The sequence below is a fragment of the Stigmatopora nigra genome, chromosome 18 (genome assembly GCF_051989575.1).
Source record: "Stigmatopora nigra isolate UIUO_SnigA chromosome 18, RoL_Snig_1.1, whole genome shotgun sequence".
Classification (NCBI taxonomy): Eukaryota; Metazoa; Chordata; class Actinopteri; order Syngnathiformes; family Syngnathidae; genus Stigmatopora; species Stigmatopora nigra.
In genome coordinates, this window is record NC_135525.1 from 3,540,560 (window position 1) to 3,558,014 (window position 17,455).

The following is a 17,455-nucleotide window of genomic DNA, read 5'->3' on the forward strand; positions in this document are numbered from 1 at the left end:
CTGCCGTGTCTGTTTCATCAAAGGTCTTTCTTTCGGTCTTAGATGTAGATTTGTTGTTTTAACCTCAGCCCTCAGATCTTTTTTTAAGTAAGCACATTTAACAATGCATCCGACGAATTTTGAATCGAAAAATCTGCTATGCATTACCATAGTTTTCTATGAAAAGTCATGCTGGAAAAGAAAACTCTCCAAAACACAAACATCTTTGAACTTTATAAAGTCTTGGGGTAGTATTTCTGCCTTTTTTTGCAAAACTGACGTATAAAGTGGATGCTGAATAGAGAAAATATGGTTGCATTCTTTGTGAAATGGCAACAGAAAAAAAAACCACCAGAAACAGTAGAAATGGGAGGGAAGACACAATAACAAAAAAATAGTATATCCTTTGACCAAAGCCAAGTGGAAGGAATTTACTTTGATTTTAATGACACTCACATAGGTGATATAGTACAGCTATAATGGTGGGTGGAAAGAAGATCCCAACAGTACAATCTGCATTCTTTCCAAATTTGAAAAAGATTCCCTGCTTGATATTAAATGTTTTAGTTGATATTTACTAAAGATAGTGTTCCCACTCACCGTCACTGTGGTCTCCTTGTTCTGTTTCCTGGTGGGCGTTGTAGGTCCTGGGCTCTGAAGAAAGAGGAAGGATGGTCTGTCAAACCGTCCATTATCCATCTCAGACGTGACTGCTCCACATTCATACCCACTCTCACACAGTTGTTATGCTGTTGAGCTCCTTTACCATCTGTCTGGAGCTTGTTGCTGTGGATATGCATGATGCAAGTGAGGGCGTGAGCAAGTGAGTGTATGTATTGGTGAGCAAAGAAATGAAGGTGTGCCGTAGTTATTTATTTCTTTTTACAATATTTTACTTTTTTGTACAAATATTATTTCTTCATCCGCATTAATGTCAATGCTCTGCTGTTTCATTGAATTTAACACCCAGAACCCCATTATTAAACTGGCCAACATGTTTTAATTCTCTTTTCAGCTGGCTTGAGTTTTTGTCCTATTTCATACAATTTTGGGGAAACCATTTGAAATCTGCCATGAGGGATTTTTCCCACCAGATCCTTAGATTTTCATGCAATCTGCTTTTAAAATTCTTACATTCAGTTGCATTTTACACAAATTCCTGATCTAGTCAATACCAGTTTACCATTTGAGTCCTGTCCACAGCTTTATACACTTTTCTAATCACTGATCAAATAGTGTTGTCTGTTAGCCAGTCGTGGGAATGCTTGGAAGAGTATTATTCTATTTTTCTGCAACTACAAAAAATGGAACGATCATGAGAACTAACACTAGGAGTCGATTGCGCTATACACACAAAACTGTTAGGTTAAACAAGAAAAAAACACAATAGACCAACAAACAGGACAAGAAGACCCTTTTAATTTGTTTATGACTCGATGTGACTAGCAGGAGAGAGAAGTAAACATGTTGGTAGGCTGATTGTTAATTGCATCCAGCAGATTGTGTAGACGGGAAAGGAAAAACAAAAGGGATAATTAATGTTAAAATCAATAGGGATTTTTAATGTGGAAAATCATTATTCTTCGTCTTTATCAAAAATAAAAGTATGAGTTCATCTTTAAATAAGGAGCTACTGCAATTTTAATGATTAATTTTAAAAAACGTTATTATGTGAGTACTATAAAAGCTGTAACATTTTAGTTGACATATTTCTGGTTATTTGAAAACAATGAATTACAAGATGAAAAGCATGGAGTTGGAAAAACCATGCAGTTCTTTTAAAACAGCGGTGCCCATTACGTAGATCGTATTCTACCGGTAGATCCCGAACGTACAATTGGTAGATCAAGAAGATGCTATTGGTAGATCTCACGACAATAACATTTTGATCCCTCCCCTTTATCGGTTTCTTGAGCTAGACTCTTATGAATTTGGCATGTCCGCAGTAAGCTTTAGCATGAATCGAAAGTGGATTTTCACTGCGATTCCCAACCGCTCCCCATAAATGTTCATAGAGTGATAATTGTTTAAAACTAATAAAAATCCTATCTTGAGAATGAGATACACTATTGGACTGATGAAGATTGGTTTTCTCCAAATTGTAAGGCCCTCATAGAGATACGTTATGATCAAAACCAAAACCATACACGGCTGGGTGTACCTTACAACAAACATTCATATTCACACGTCTAGGCAATTTAGTTCTCGATTAACCTAACAGGCATTTTTGTTTTTAAATTTGATTGGAATTTGGAACAGCTGCAGAAAACCCAATATAGCACAGGGAGAAAAGGCAAACTCCAATCCATTCACACACCATGTTATGGTGACTAAAAAATTTAAAACCATACAAATGCTTTTACAAGTATAAAGACCAGAACCGAGGAAAAATAACCCCATAAAACATATAATAACCTCTCATGGTAAATAATACTTACATTCCATAATTGTTCACTCAAGCAAAATAGCTGTTGAAACTGGTCTTTTATTTTTGAATTCACTTTGCACCCTGTTACAATTCATATTGACTGCCATTAAAGTAGTCATCATGAATTTTAAAAAATGGAAAATTGTGATGTAGTTTTATTTATTTATTTTTCTTAAGTTGGTAGTATTTTACCTGTGGATCAGTACTGATTTTCCGGCCCAGACTGTTGTGTGGAGGTTCTGGATGGTGTGGGGGACTCTCATTGGTGTGAAAACCATTCACTGCGGAGATATATAATTGTATTGTATTTGGTGTATTTTCTTTCACATTACTGCAACCAGAAGAGAAAATTATCAAGAAACCCAGATTGAAATGTAATCCATATTTACGCAACAATAAGGATATCTTTTACAACATAACACAGGTGATTTGAGACAGTAGACCAATAAAGAATATGGAACTGGAGGGAACACTTTGGAAATAAATAACAAAATATATTACTCTGTTGACAAATTTCTGTTTCTTTTTGTGGATTACCACTTAATGTTGTAAGATATATAGTAATCCATTCATTCATCTTCGGGACCGCATATCCTCATAAGGGTAGCGGGGGTTGCTGGAGCCTATCCCAGATGACTTTAGGCGAAAGCCCAAGTACACCCTAGACTGGTTGCCAGTCAGCTGTAGAGCATACAGAGAGACAGACGACCATTCACACACACAATCACACCACCACCAGCGGGAATCGAACCGGACCTGCCCGGAGCGAAGTCAGGCGAGTGAATCTCAGCAGCGTGTTTAGGGTCATCCCCGGTGTCTGCTCTTATTGGGAAGTGGCCAAAACACCTCAGCAGGGATGCACCTTAATTAAACGCCAGAGCCACAGCATCTGGCTCCTGTCAATGTTGCGGAGCCGCTATGCTACACAAACCACTTCATTATGAGTTAAAGGTCATGGCTTCATGAAGCCAACATAACCACATCACCAGCAAACTCCTCAAGTCCTTACCTCTGACTAAATAAACTGTCCATAAAGGTTATGAACATGATAATTGACAAAGGGCACCATTGGAAAAGTCCACCCCTCCTTGAAAACTAATCTGATTTACTACTAGAATGAATAATGACACTAGGCCCTCGGAAACAAACACTCTACAGTTTTTAAATATCTGGTGTAAATTGGTCAAAAAGTTGAAAATAATTTGAATGACTGAATGGACAATTTTTCTTCCTTGTTGTGGAGTGAGCGCGATAAACAGTAATTACAAAGACGCGAGTTGTATTTCCGTTTAAGCCAATAGATGTGAACAAGAGCAACTTTCAGCAGTTGGATTGAAAACATCTTCCAATGCCATCAGGATATTTTGTGTTCATCAGCCTACAGGGAAAAGATAGGGCCAAAAATTGACAAAGGGCCCTTTGGTTCTGTAGTTGAAGCTACAGCTAAAATTAGTTCCCTGGAAGTGTCTGTTTCTGTGTGTGGTGTAGCTTAAAAGAATGCTTTGTACAATGGTGGAATTTTAGTAGAATTCCTTGTCTTGGGTCAAAAAAGATGGATGAATATGAGATGACAGAGAGTTAGGACAAATATACGGAATATTGGACCTTTAGGTAGAAAGTTCTTTGGACGCATGGAGGATTTTGGAGTCCCAGGAGCACTGGAGGGTCTCTCCCATGTTGTCTCTGAATGTGAAAAGAAAAAGATGGAATTCAATCATATTAGGATTTTCATTTCATTTGATCGTAAAAGGACGTGGGAAGAAAAAAGTGAATAATATACTCTAGAAGCTACTCAGGTGAGTCGTGTTTAAATAAAAAGAATAATATTTTGCAATGGGGCAGCCCGGTGGGGCGAGTGGTTAGCAAGTCGCCCTCACAGCTCTGGGGTCCTAGGTTGAAATGCAGGTCATGGCCATTTTTTGTGGAGTTTGCATGTTATCCCTGGGCCTGCGTGGGTTTCCTCCGGGTACTCCGGTTTCCTCCCACATTCCAATAAACATGCATGGTAGGCTAATTGGACACTATTAATTGCCACTAGGTATGAGTGTAAGCATACGTGGTTGTCCGTCTCCTAGTGCCTTGCGCCTGGCCACCTATTCAGGGTGTCCCCTGCCTCTGGCCCGGAGAAAGCTGGGATTGGCTCCAGCAACCCCCGTGACCCTAATGAAGATAAAGCGGTTCCGAAAATTAGATGAATGTTTTGCAAATCAGCTCAATATAACTCATATGCAAAATAAATCAAATAATTGATATTAAAAACAGGTTTTTTGTTGTTAGTTTCCATAACCTGCAAAAATTAAACACAATAAGGGGAGAACATTCAAATGCCAGATCAGAGGGTACACACTGTAACTCCAAACATTATTCATTAAAAATGTTAATACTAGCCAGCACATATGGACTGGCAACTTCTGCTCCCATGCAAAATGTATATTTCTACTCAATTGAATAAAACATTTTTTTTCTAAATCTGTACCATTATGCAAAAGTGCAGAGCATAAGAGGCAAATCTCATCAGCCTCTTTGTCATGACAAAATTGGAGTAAAAAGAAAAAAAAGGACTACCATTCTAAATTATCTAAATTGACCTGCATTTCATATGACTCATTTCCTTTCCAGTCTCTCTGGAGTGTTAGACTCCATCATTCATTCATATTCAAAAGATCACAGTGACAGCATTCTGTACATGAATGACCCGTTTCAATAGACATGCAGGAAGAAAATAATTTAGAAACTCGAGAGTAAAAAGGATGTGAAGAAAAAATGTAGATGTTTAATTTCTGCAAAAAAAGTGCTCTAACCAAATGTTAGGTTTATGTGGTTTTGATGTTTTGTATTGATTTAGTCTTTTCCTGTGTAACTTGTCCTGATTGTCGATTGATTTCGCCTGTTGTTGGTTCCCCTTTGTCTCATCAGCCTTTATGATGCCTTTGTATCACCCAGCTGTTCACCTTGTCTCCATAAACCATGTCTGTGTATTTAAGTCGTCTCTGTTCATTTCTTGTTGCGTCCTTCTCATTGACACGCCAGTGTTAGGTGTACGTCACAGGTATGTTTGATTCTACAGCTTTTGATAATTGTTTTTTAATTTTTGATTCCGTAATTTTGTTCACACTTTGCTTTGGATCTCTTTAATTAAAGCCCTTTGAGTATACTAGTGATGGCTCTAGCGACACAGATGCACTGATACGTGCACAGAACTCCTGTGTCCTGTGCGAGTACTGGTTTAATATAGTCGTGACCAATGCTCGAACTGTGCCAAAATACCAGTCGCGGGCCAAACTGTGCCCAACGAGCATTGAGTTAATGCTCTCATTGTTTGATGAATATTGTGGTTAAAGATGGAAGACCTTCACGGAAAACGTACATTTTGAGTAACAAACCAGCTCCTCTGCAGAACAGCTTCTTCTGTGCCTTGCGAACACATTCTCCATATCGTCATCTATGATTGTTCAAGGCAACATCCCAACGCCATTAGAATTGGGGTTGTAATAATCAGGTGCAAAGAGATAATAATGAAGTAGGTTCTTGTTCTTTTTTCATAGGGTAATTACGCTTTCCAAGAGTTTACTACTCGACCATCAATCAGCCATGATGAGCTCACCATTCATTAGAGAACACAGATGTATAAACAGCCAATAAGCTTCTCCTGCCCAATCACACAGTAAGGAAGAATGTCCAGCAGTTTTTCATGCACATATCATTTTTCCAATGGCAAGCCTGCCTGCCCTTGAAATTTCCTTCCTCACCATTTTACCTGTAATAACTTCAGCTTTATTTCTCTATTTCTGTGACCCTGAATCCTTCCTTAGCACTTCCTGCATGCACCCTCACTTTGCTGAGTTTCGTTTCAATACAAAACTAAGCGGGAGTTTTCAACTTACATCAGATGATTACAGAAAATTTGATGTCATGACTCCAATCTTCGTTCCGGATTTTTTATCTAGACTTTCACTTTCACTATGTTGCTGCTTGCTACTTCATTGCTGGATGGGTCAAGTTGTTTTTGATAGATATTCCAGCTATTTCCCCAATTGTTCTACTGCATTTGGGTTATACGTACACCTTTACATTTCAGGTCCAAATTCAAAGGGCACAGTAATTTTTCTACAGCAAAAGCGGCTCAGATTCTTGACAGATTTATGTGTGGTAAAAAAGGGTTCATGTGAGAATTTGTCAGTTTGAATTAACTTCCAGATGGCCACAGACTCTGTACAAAGAAAAGACTGTTTCCCTAAAAAATTGGTGTCCTGCTATCTCATTGAGTAATCACTTTCACGAAGTTCATAAAAAGAAGAGACTGGCTTGTGTAATAAAAAAATCTGGCAATCGCACTAATTAACATCAAATTTCATGTGAAGAAAAGGCAAAAGGTAATGAAAGCATGTCTGGGTTTAGAGGCCTGAGATTATTTTAGATCCAGCACTGGCCATGATTTGACCACTGGAAACATGATCAGAGGCATACAAGATGTGAACAGCTCTGTGGGAAACCAGTTACACTCTGAGGCAACATCTAAATTATAGCTGTGGTTAACACATTGAGAATGAACTCCTATAATGCACGATTCCAGCAATATCCATATTATTTTATCTTTGATGGGGCAATTGGGTCCCTTGAATTTAAATGTGAATGTGTTAATTCTTCTTAGGTTATGACGACACTATATCACTGCATTTTCCTTTAACCACAGAGCAACAAAAAATATTTTCTGAGACTAAAGAAAACCTCCCTGAAGCAATGCTTATGCGGTTTTGCTGTAGTGTTTAGCAGTGATACAAAACACTGAAAGTTGCTAGGGAAACACCAGTCACTGTCTTTCCTGTGGCAGAGCTGAATGTCCACATGCACACTGTTTTGCGCAATGTTTTCTTTTCTAGTCATTTCTCTAACATTAAGGCATCAGTAGCAATACCATTACATTTAAAGCAAACCTAAAATTTATTGTACGTGTAGCAATTTGCATTTACATTGTTACATCATTAAAGGCAAGAGCAACTCTCAACTACTGAGGTATTCTGCAAAATGATCCAATTCTTCCTAACCTTCTTTTTTATTTATTTCACTCATTCATTTCAGACAGTTACATCCACCAAATACTCATAATTAACCAGTTCGTAACCAGTTTACATTGGAAATTAAACAAATAAAAAACAAAGCAAATGTCTGATAAGAAGTAGGACAAAGAAAACTAAATATGTGAATTCCTTCAACTTTTTTCTTTCTCATCCCATTTAATGAACCGCTTTATCCCCACTAGGGTTGTGGGGGGTGCTAGACACTATCCCAGTCAATCGCACAAGGAGACAAACATCCATTCACGCACACACTCATACCTTCTTTGTTTACAGTAGTTACAATTTCAGTGTAAATGTCCCTACTGCAAACAGAATGATTTTCTTTAGATACAATGAAAACATATTTGACACACACAGTGAAAAGTTTAAGTTGCCCAATACTACAACTTTAAGGTCCCAATACTAACCCCCGGGGGATCCCACATGAAATGCTAAGTTTGTCTAATATATAATGCACTATTTTTACTGATTGTTCTCTGCCTGCTGAATAACCTCTCACTCAATCTCCACCTATGTCCCAAATACCATCTTTTTCTAGTTGTTCAAGCAAAATAGAGTGATTAGATATGTCAAAAAAGAAAATATTCAGCTGAACAAAAATACCAGTTGCCTATTTGTTTTAGTCAAGTTTATTTGTAATTTCCTCTACTGTTGCTATTTGTGTTTCTATTATAACAGGCAAGAAAATATTGTAGATTTTTTTTTTTTATATCATCATATTTCAAATCAAATAAACATGATGGGCTCTCTTTTCATTATTGTATTGATTTGAAATTCATAAAAATGTGTATTATCAATCTTCCATAGCAGCAATATCAACACAGTGCTTAGTTTGCATAAATGTTTAATTTGGTATAATTGTATAATCTTTTTGCAACTTTACCCCTTTTTATATGTAATAGTTAAAATTTGGGCGATATATTATTATTTGAGGCAAAACCATTCTCTTTTCAGTACTACTTATTCATTCCTGTAAAATAATAAAATGTTACAAAATCATTTTCTTGATACTTTTTTAGAACCGCTTATCCTCACAAGGGTCATGGGAGGGAGCTGAAGCCTATCCTAGCTAACTATGGGCACCAGGCAGGGGGGATCCTGAGTCTGTGGCCAGTCAATCGAACAGCACACTGAGATTAACAACTATTCAGGCTCATACATACATAGGAGCAATTAAGAGTGTTCAACTAGCCTACCATGCATGTTTTTCGGATGCCCCGTGGTAGTTTGACAGAAGCAAGGCAGCTAATTTGTGGCACCCACTCTCCTTGCCACCACTTGAGCCCCTAAGAACGATTTCGTTTTTTTTTTATTTGCCCTATTGGAACACTATTGCCCACTCTTGGCCTAAATCCAGTCTGTGCTGTGTTCTTAACTACGCTATTATGAATTTGGCATGTGTGCAGTAAATTACAGCAGAATGGATGTCCTCTTCGATTCCCTCCCGCTTCCATTAATGTTGATATTTATTTAGATTTGCTTCTTTCATTCATTGACATTAATCAACAAGTCAGTCAAATGCATCTTACCATTGGTTGTGGTATTGACATAGTAACGCCGCCCTTGTGGAGACATGTAGCATTTCCAGTGAAAAGGAAGGTGGTCTCTCAGGTCTTCTGTTGGAAGCTGACTAAGTGAAGCTGTTCTCTGTTAAGACACAATGCGGGAATTATAAAATCTCTTGATGTTAGAAACAAAAGAAGCTCAAACAACACCAAAGATGTTAAAGAAAAATTCCCTCAATCATTTCACAACGATATCGGATAAAATATAGGCATGCAGCTCAAAATAGTCACACTCACAACTCCATGACCTGGAATTCAAGCGTACACATACATGCATAAAATGTCAATAATATCCAACAAAAAAAACAATAAACTCATATATAGTTACACCACTATACTTAGGAACAAGGAAGAGAAGCAACGAACTAATCTAGTACCACATGATGACAACCATTCAACATCTTTAGCAGCCGTGTTTTCTCTCTAATAGCATTAGTAGATTGAATTAGATTTGGTCTCCATGTACATGTGCTTTTCCATGAACAGATTCTACTGCCTATTTTCAACCGGGCCAGGAGCAAAAGATATATTTTATTACTGCATCATTTGTGTTGATTTTAAAATAATTGGTTTTGGTTTCAGATTGGAGAAAATTACACACTGAATTCTAATATTAACACTCCCAGGTTTGTTTGGTAAGTAATCAAATAAAGTAATGTAATAATATTCCGACTGATGTTAATGGCATGATTTTAAGATGGCAGGATTTCTGTGTTCTAAAACGTTGTTGCAGGTTCTCATCAGTGGTTCACACAGACACACACACACACACACACCACAATGCAAAACCTTTACATATGCAATGTTAATTTTCACAAACACAGAATTTCCACTTACACAGTAATTTACCACGTGTTTAAAAATATTTTTCTGCAGCCAAGTGTTTTATGGCACTGCAAAATTTTGCTGTAAGTTAATTTTTTGTCATTGTTTTTACCAGTACATATTTTTGTTTTGTTCAAATTTAGATCTTGTTTTCTCCACAAATTCTTTGTGCGAAATAAAACTAATTATAGAAGAAGATAAAGTTTATGTCCTGTCTTCAGCTTCTCTTTCAAATATTTTATATCACATGTCCATTATTGGTGAATAAACCCTAGCATTGTCCTAGGCATTTCAGCCACTGGCAAAAAAAAACAGATGATCACCATCCGGTAGTGGTATGAACAGCATGGATAATATGCAAAAGGTGCAGAAGCATAGTGATATACTATATAGCCATCTCATACTGTATGTGAAAAAGTCTTTCCAATCATCGGGGATATGATTCCCAAGATAAGGAAAATCTTTTTGAGTATTAGTTGATACATAAAACAGTATATACAGTACATAATATATAGAGAAAGATACAGATTATCATTGGGATGTGGTGTCAAATCTTGGAGAATAAAGCAGCATGAAATGATGAACCATTCCAGATGGTTAACCTTCTAAAACACAATCTGTCTTTGGTTCCACATTCCCAGCATGCCAGTAAGCCTGTGGCATACAACATACGCACCCATTCATTGAGACTTCCCAAATGTAGGAGGGACTACAACAATTAAAAAGGCTTGTGAGCAAGCACTGTGTACTTTCATTTAGTCTTACCCATGATTTTAATCACATGTAATTAATGTCCAGCGTAAAATAAAAATTCTATTAAGAAAGAGAAAAAAATGAACCAAATTCAAACTAAAGAGCGTCCTTAATTTGATAAAATGGGGGTACCAAGGTTCCACTCTAGCCTAGTCCACTTTTGATTTATATTTAAGACTACAGACATGTACGTACGGAAAAAAAAAAACTTATCCATTTTTAACCCACTCTCCTCAGTGGAGGCCAGCCTAAAGACTCCTGTCAAAATGTATGCAGGTTTTACTCATTATGTTCCATATTTTAATGAGGGAGTTGTCTTACCTTTACAACCAAAACACTTATTAAAATTCTCAAATGTTATATTCCCTTTCTTTACAAAATAAGATAACAGTTACTTTCATAATTGAATAACGAGGAAAATAAAGACAGACAACCATTAACACTCACTATCACATCGCCACTACAGAGTGGAAATTGATCCCACGTTGCCTGTACCAAGGTTAGATGAAATAACCACTGCTTACATAAAATGTCCTCAACATAATTAGATCTAATGGTGATGTGTCTAAATTGTACCTGTTGAACAATCTCGGCAAATAACTCCAACATTGACCAATAACTTAAGTTTTTCTCGGGGTATCCTTTTATGGTGGTGACTGACATATTGGTCAGAAGGTTAACAATGTTCAAGGACAGACATACCCTGAAGAGGTGATTCACTTCTTCCCATATGTCGCCATCTGTGTCACCATCCGTCACATGATTTTTTTGTAAAAGCAGGTCCACCACTCAGTGACTGTGTGTAGGAGGAACATTATGCCACTTCAGCATTCCAGTTTCAACAGGATGACTAATGAAAAACCCCAACATTGTACTGTTTATAGAAGAAGTTTAGGTGTCTGAATTGCCTGAATACGAATGAACATCACATACATTAGAATAAAAGCATTGTGCCGTGTAGGTTGTTACTAGGGAAACTGAACACAACCAAATAATTCTTAGTTGGAAATGTATGTGGCAAATATTGCAATATTTATGTACTTTTGCAGTGCATAAGAATTAGACCTGTCGAGACAACATTTTTGCAGACAATCCTGTATATTTTAACCAGAAAGTAATTGCATTGCGAAAAATGAAAGTGTCATCATTTTTGTAAAAACTGCTGACCTTAGTAAAACATGAAACTTAATCATGACATCATACCCAGAAACTGCTGACAAATAGGCTTTTAGAACCCCAGAAAGGTCACAAATCTATTGGTATCATAAGGAATAACATGTTAACAGTAACCCAAATGAAAATAACTGTAATTACACTGACTGACTTAATTGTTTTCAAATGACAACTCAAAATAGAAATAGTCACATTGCCCAGTATGAGATTATGTCTTTAAATAGTTCATTTTTTCTCCAAACCCCAAATTGGTGGCTAAAATGTCTCACAATTAAAAGGCTTCTGACTGCTACCACAACACAAAAAGCTTTTTTTTAATACGAAGCGCCTACATACTGGGAAGATGTACAGCAAATTGTTCCGAAGACCTCGGTGACAGTTTTACCAGTAGATATGTGAAAACCTGAAATGTATATTTTAGTCCAAAGCAAAGTTGGGAAAGGGTGTGTCAAAGCCAAACAGCTGGCATTTCTCTGCTTAACTCACATGTACCGCATATGTCAGTATGATGAAACATAGTATGACAGTATTTTGATGCAACATTAAGGACATTTTCTTTTCTATACAAGGGAAGCACCTGGCTTGCTGGCTGGCTGGCAGCCAGATGCACTACAGCACAGATTAGATCACAGGAATTTCACAAAAGCTTGTACGAAAAGCCCACTCTTCACTCCTGGTTTCATTCTAAACACAGCTGACTCACCGGTGAGAGAAGCAATACTAGCAACACAGTGGGTCCACATACCTAACAGCTTGTTGCAAATTACTTGAGTTCTCCTGACAGCATTACACCACTATTAAGATTGTGATGTGAAACAAATCTGTTATCCATAGTAATAGTTGTCGGTTCACACAGGATTTTTAGCTATCATAACAGAATGTAAATTGTATAGATTTTATTTAAGCTGATAAAAAAATCAATATCTCTTTTATAATGCCGACCTGCACGCATTAATGCTCACACTTATACCTAGGGCCAATTTAGAGTATTTTCAACAAGCGAAAAAAGCCTTACATTTGCATGCCAAAAACTGTTTAAAAAGAACATTTTTTTGGTTATAAAAAAAAGACAGTAACATCTGACGTATAACCAATAGCAACTGTCATATGTGAAGGGAAAACCTGGAAGTATGCTTTAGCTTATACTTTACTTACTTTAATTGCTATATGAAAATAAAAATAACATTTTTTTATGGATATCAGTGATTTCGGTTTTGATACATATCATGTGTATGTGTGTGTGGTTCCACACAATGTGTCCTTATTCTTTTCTATCATCATAAATTTTCAAAGTATGACAATGTCAATGCAGTCAATAAGACCACAGAAAAGCAACATCATCAGTATGGTAGAAAACTTTTTCACTTTCCTGAGGTATTTTATCTTAACTCCATTCACATAACAAATGTGGGTGAGTCATTCAAATGTGATAATGAACTCACAAATATCCTACAAGTTTCAGTCAAGGGTTTCTGTGAAACTGAGAAGATTGCGATAAACCACTCTAAATGCCTTAAAACCACACTGTTGTTCATTCATGTGTTTCTTGTTTTATTGCAAACCAAGGTCATTAAGGTTTCCACCTATTTCCATACATTATCAAATCCTACTTTCTGAAAAACTATTTACACATTACACATATTTCACATATTTTTTCTGATTTGTGTATCCTTGACAGATTGAAACGTCCTGATCATTTGAACAAAAATAATCATTAAAAAAAGGAACCAAAGGCAGGTAGCAAAACCTGAAGCTTAAAGCCAAGACATAGAAAAGCTCTCATTAACAAAATAACATTTCTGAGCTGCTAATTTCTATTAATGTACTGTATCTGTAAAAAAAAAAAAAGCTGTTTAAATGATCTAAACAACAGTCCCATACACTTGTACATGTACATGTATATGTATATGTATATATATATATATATATATGTATATGTATGTATATATATATATATATATATATATATATATATATATATATATATATATATATATATATATATATATATATATATATATATATATATATATATATATATATATATATATATATATATATATATATATATATATATATATATATATATATATATATATATATATATATATATATATATATATATATATATATATATATATATATATATATATATATATATATATATATATATATATATAAAGATTAATCCTTTTCAAGATAACAAGAATTACATGAAACCAGTATCATTTTAAATACAAAATCTAGGTCGAGCTGCAGTGACACATTTATCAACAATGCTCCCTAACCCCAAAGTAATAAATAAAAGAAAACAGAACAGCTTGTTCATGTTTTCATCCTGATCCCATTAGTGTCACAAGCCACAGCCAGGACTCTAGAAAAAAAACAGCCCTTGTCCACTGTAAGCAACTTAGAGTTCATTGTCTGGTTAAGACATTTTGACAGGAGAAGGTTGGAGCTGAGATTTTAAACCAGAGGTCTCCAAACACGCAAAAGGCCAGAATGGATGCAGGATTGCCTTACAGCTTTTGATCAGTCCCGTACCTTAGAAGTATAAATTATTGATTACAGTGTCATTACAAGATCCGAACCGAAATTGAATCAGGCTTTTTTGCTATTGCGCATGCGTGGGATTTCTGTCTGGAGCGACGACAACAGATATAGACACTATATACATTATAGATTTTCTGCATATTCTCGCATATTAGCTGCCTAGTTACTTTAATGTTTGAATGAGGAGGAAAGTAACTTATTCACATAAGTTTGAAGTTTCAAATCTGACACAATAAAGTTGTGATAATTAGGATGATAATTATTTATCGACTTTTTGTTTAATTGTGATAACAAGTTTTGTCATATCGCCCAGTTTTAGGTGTATGATTATAATATGTCCCGAATTGTAATTTGCTATTCCTGGCCTTATATAGCAATAGCAATTTCACATGAATGGGGTGGAATGATGCAATAATTTGCCCATTCTCAGTAGTAAAAGTTTTGGTCCTGGTTAAACTGTCTGCGCTGGATCGGTTGGAACAAAAACCAGGACCCACAGGAGCCCCTTGAAGACCGCTTGAAGACAAAAGAATTCAATTCAGACCTTCTTTAGATACTGGTTAACCTGCTATAAGCAACTGATAGCTCATATCATATTGGGATGTTTTGCATAATCAGCACATAGAAAGCTGCGCAAACTTTGACTCACACTGTCCAAACTCCATCATTGCGCCAGACACACCAGACCAGACATACTTTGAGGGATCCACTTCCAAGAAAGTAAACACCCACATTTCCCTCAAGTGGCAAAGTTTGAGGCGGAGAGCAGCCAAAGCATTCACGCGGACTGAGGGGAGACCTTAGTATTTCAATGGAATGTGGAAGGAATGTGGTTCCAGTAGTGTAGTGGTTCACTGGCCTGACTTCAGTGAGGGCAGGCATGGCCTCGATTCCTGCTGGTGGTGGTATGATAGTGAATGTGAATGGTCATTTGTCTCTCTGTGTGCCCTACGGCTGACTGGCGACCAGTCTAGGGTGTAGTCTGCCTTTCACATGAAGTCAACTGGGATTGGTACCAGCAACCCCCGCAACCCTTACAAGGATTCGCAGTACGGAAGATGAATGAATGAATGAATGTGCATGGAATGAGGAAGTGTGAGGCAACTCAGCAAGATGCTAATCACCACAGCAGGTTTGACTAAATCAAACAAAACTAAAGGGAGGTTTTGATACTGAGATTATGTTGGAATGTCTGATTCAACCACCAACGGTCCATGAAAGAATAAAATAAATTTTTGCTATTAACCCTTTCATGCACACATTATGAATTTGTTTTAATATTGAATTCTTTGGTTGCCAACTTGCCATTGCCACCAAGTAAACATGGGTTAATGTCAAGTGTCTTCAATGGCACTGAAACGCGAGCATTCACAGCCAGTCTTCTGGTTTAAATGAATTGGATGTCCATTGTCATCCATGACATGGAAGGAGTTAAATAGTATGATATCAAAAATGTACTTTAGAATGTGGATAGGGGCTGTCACTAGTGTGTATTTGTGTCATATTCAATTCAATTGTATTAATTTCTTTTTTATTAACAATAATAGTGTTTTATTTCATGTATAAAAGAAAGCATTTACATGAACAAAATAATGGTTAATTAATTAAAAATATAGATAAAAATTGCTTATATATGTATTTAGTTGTAATTGTCTAAAAATATTCACTTCCTCAAAAGGTGTTAAGGGTGTGACAACTTTTGAAAAGCTGTTCATTGTAGTGACTGACCACTGTTCCTGAAACATTGAATGCATAAAATATTTTAAATTTTGAAGCATGATTAATGAATAAAAAGTGAGTGAAACCTAATAATTAATTCATTTATATTTTTGAAGGACTTAGGGGGTGCTGGAGCCTATCCCGTTTAACTATGGGTACAACTTAATTTCAAAAATACATATTTTGTTTATAAATGAATGAAAAAAACTAGCCCTAATGACTATTTTCAAAGTATAAACCCCATTGTCATTGACTGATATTATGCATGTGCCTATATAAATGGTTTAATGGGAATAATAATATCCCACCCACGACCCTAGTGAGGATAAAGCGGTTAATAAAATGAGATGAGAAGAGATAATATCCCAGTGACTGGTCATAACTCCACTAACTTATAATAATAACTAAGTTCAGAGACGGTCTGACGGATGAGTGGCGGGCTCACAGTAGGGGACCTGGGTTCAAATCCAAATTGGTCCACCTGTGTGGAGTTGGCGTGTTCTCCAGGGCTTGTGTGGGTTTTCTCCGGTACTCGTTTCCTCCCACATTCCAAAGACATGCATGGTAGGCTGATTGGACACTTTAAATTGCCCCTATTTATGAGAGTCAGAGTGAATGAATGGTTGTCTATCTTCTCGTGCCCTGTGATTGACTGGCCACCAATTCAGGGTGTTGTCCCCCGCCTTGTGACCCGAAGTCAGCTGGGATGGGCTCCAGCACCCCCCCCCCCCCCCCCACGACCCTAGTGAGAATAAAGCTGGGCAGAAATGACATGAGATGAGACAAGTTCAAGCTTAAACTTTGGCAGCATGGATGGACCGACTGACGGGCAGAAAGAAAGATAAATGGAAATTACTCATAATACAACAACAAAAAAGCAGTCAAGTGACAATCAAGTGTTGAAATGTGTATAAAAATAATTTATTTACTTCCATGAAATCTTACCTCCAACACTTGGACGTAACTAGAAGGAAACCATCCTCGGGCTCCATCTTTCTCTCCTTCCCACCATCCTCCTGGCAGAGACTGTACCACTTTGATCATCTCCCCAGCTTCAAAACTCAGACCTTGTTGGTGCTGATCTCCATTGAAAGGATACAAAGTTTTGCAGTAATATCCAGACATCGCCCGGAAAAGCTAAAGTTTCCACACAAACTGCTTGCTGACACTGGCGCTGGCGATACAAATCCGCGGCTCTGAAGACGACTGTTGTGAAACTTGAGGAAAGTAGGTGAACAGTTTGTCTGTGGGTCACGTCAGTAATCCTTGTGAGCGAAACGTCAAACCGCGAGAAGGCATGGAGAAGAAAAAGGGAAACCACAGAGAATTTCAAAATAAAAGTTAAAACCAAGGGGTGGGGAAGATGGTTTAGCAAAAAAAAA

At 36.8% G+C, this 17,455-nt stretch overlaps 1 protein-coding gene across 1 annotated transcript in view; it reads right to left on the reverse strand.

Moving 5' to 3' along the window:
• Positions 1-17,368, reverse strand: part of gas7b (growth arrest-specific 7b) — a 30,979-nt gene extending 13,611 nt beyond the window's left edge. Inside the window, exons 1-5 of the mRNA XM_077738677.1 lie at positions 17,019-17,368; positions 9,015-9,132; positions 4,013-4,090; positions 2,600-2,688; positions 580-633 (exon numbers count right to left, since the gene is read on the reverse strand). Coding sequence (XP_077594803.1) covers positions 580-633; positions 2,600-2,688; positions 4,013-4,090; positions 9,015-9,132; positions 17,019-17,198 — 519 coding nt within the window. The 5' untranslated portion in view covers positions 17,199-17,368. The remainder of the gene's footprint in view (positions 1-579; positions 634-2,599; positions 2,689-4,012; positions 4,091-9,014; positions 9,133-17,018) is intronic.
• Between the last annotated feature and the right edge of the window lie 87 nt (positions 17,369-17,455).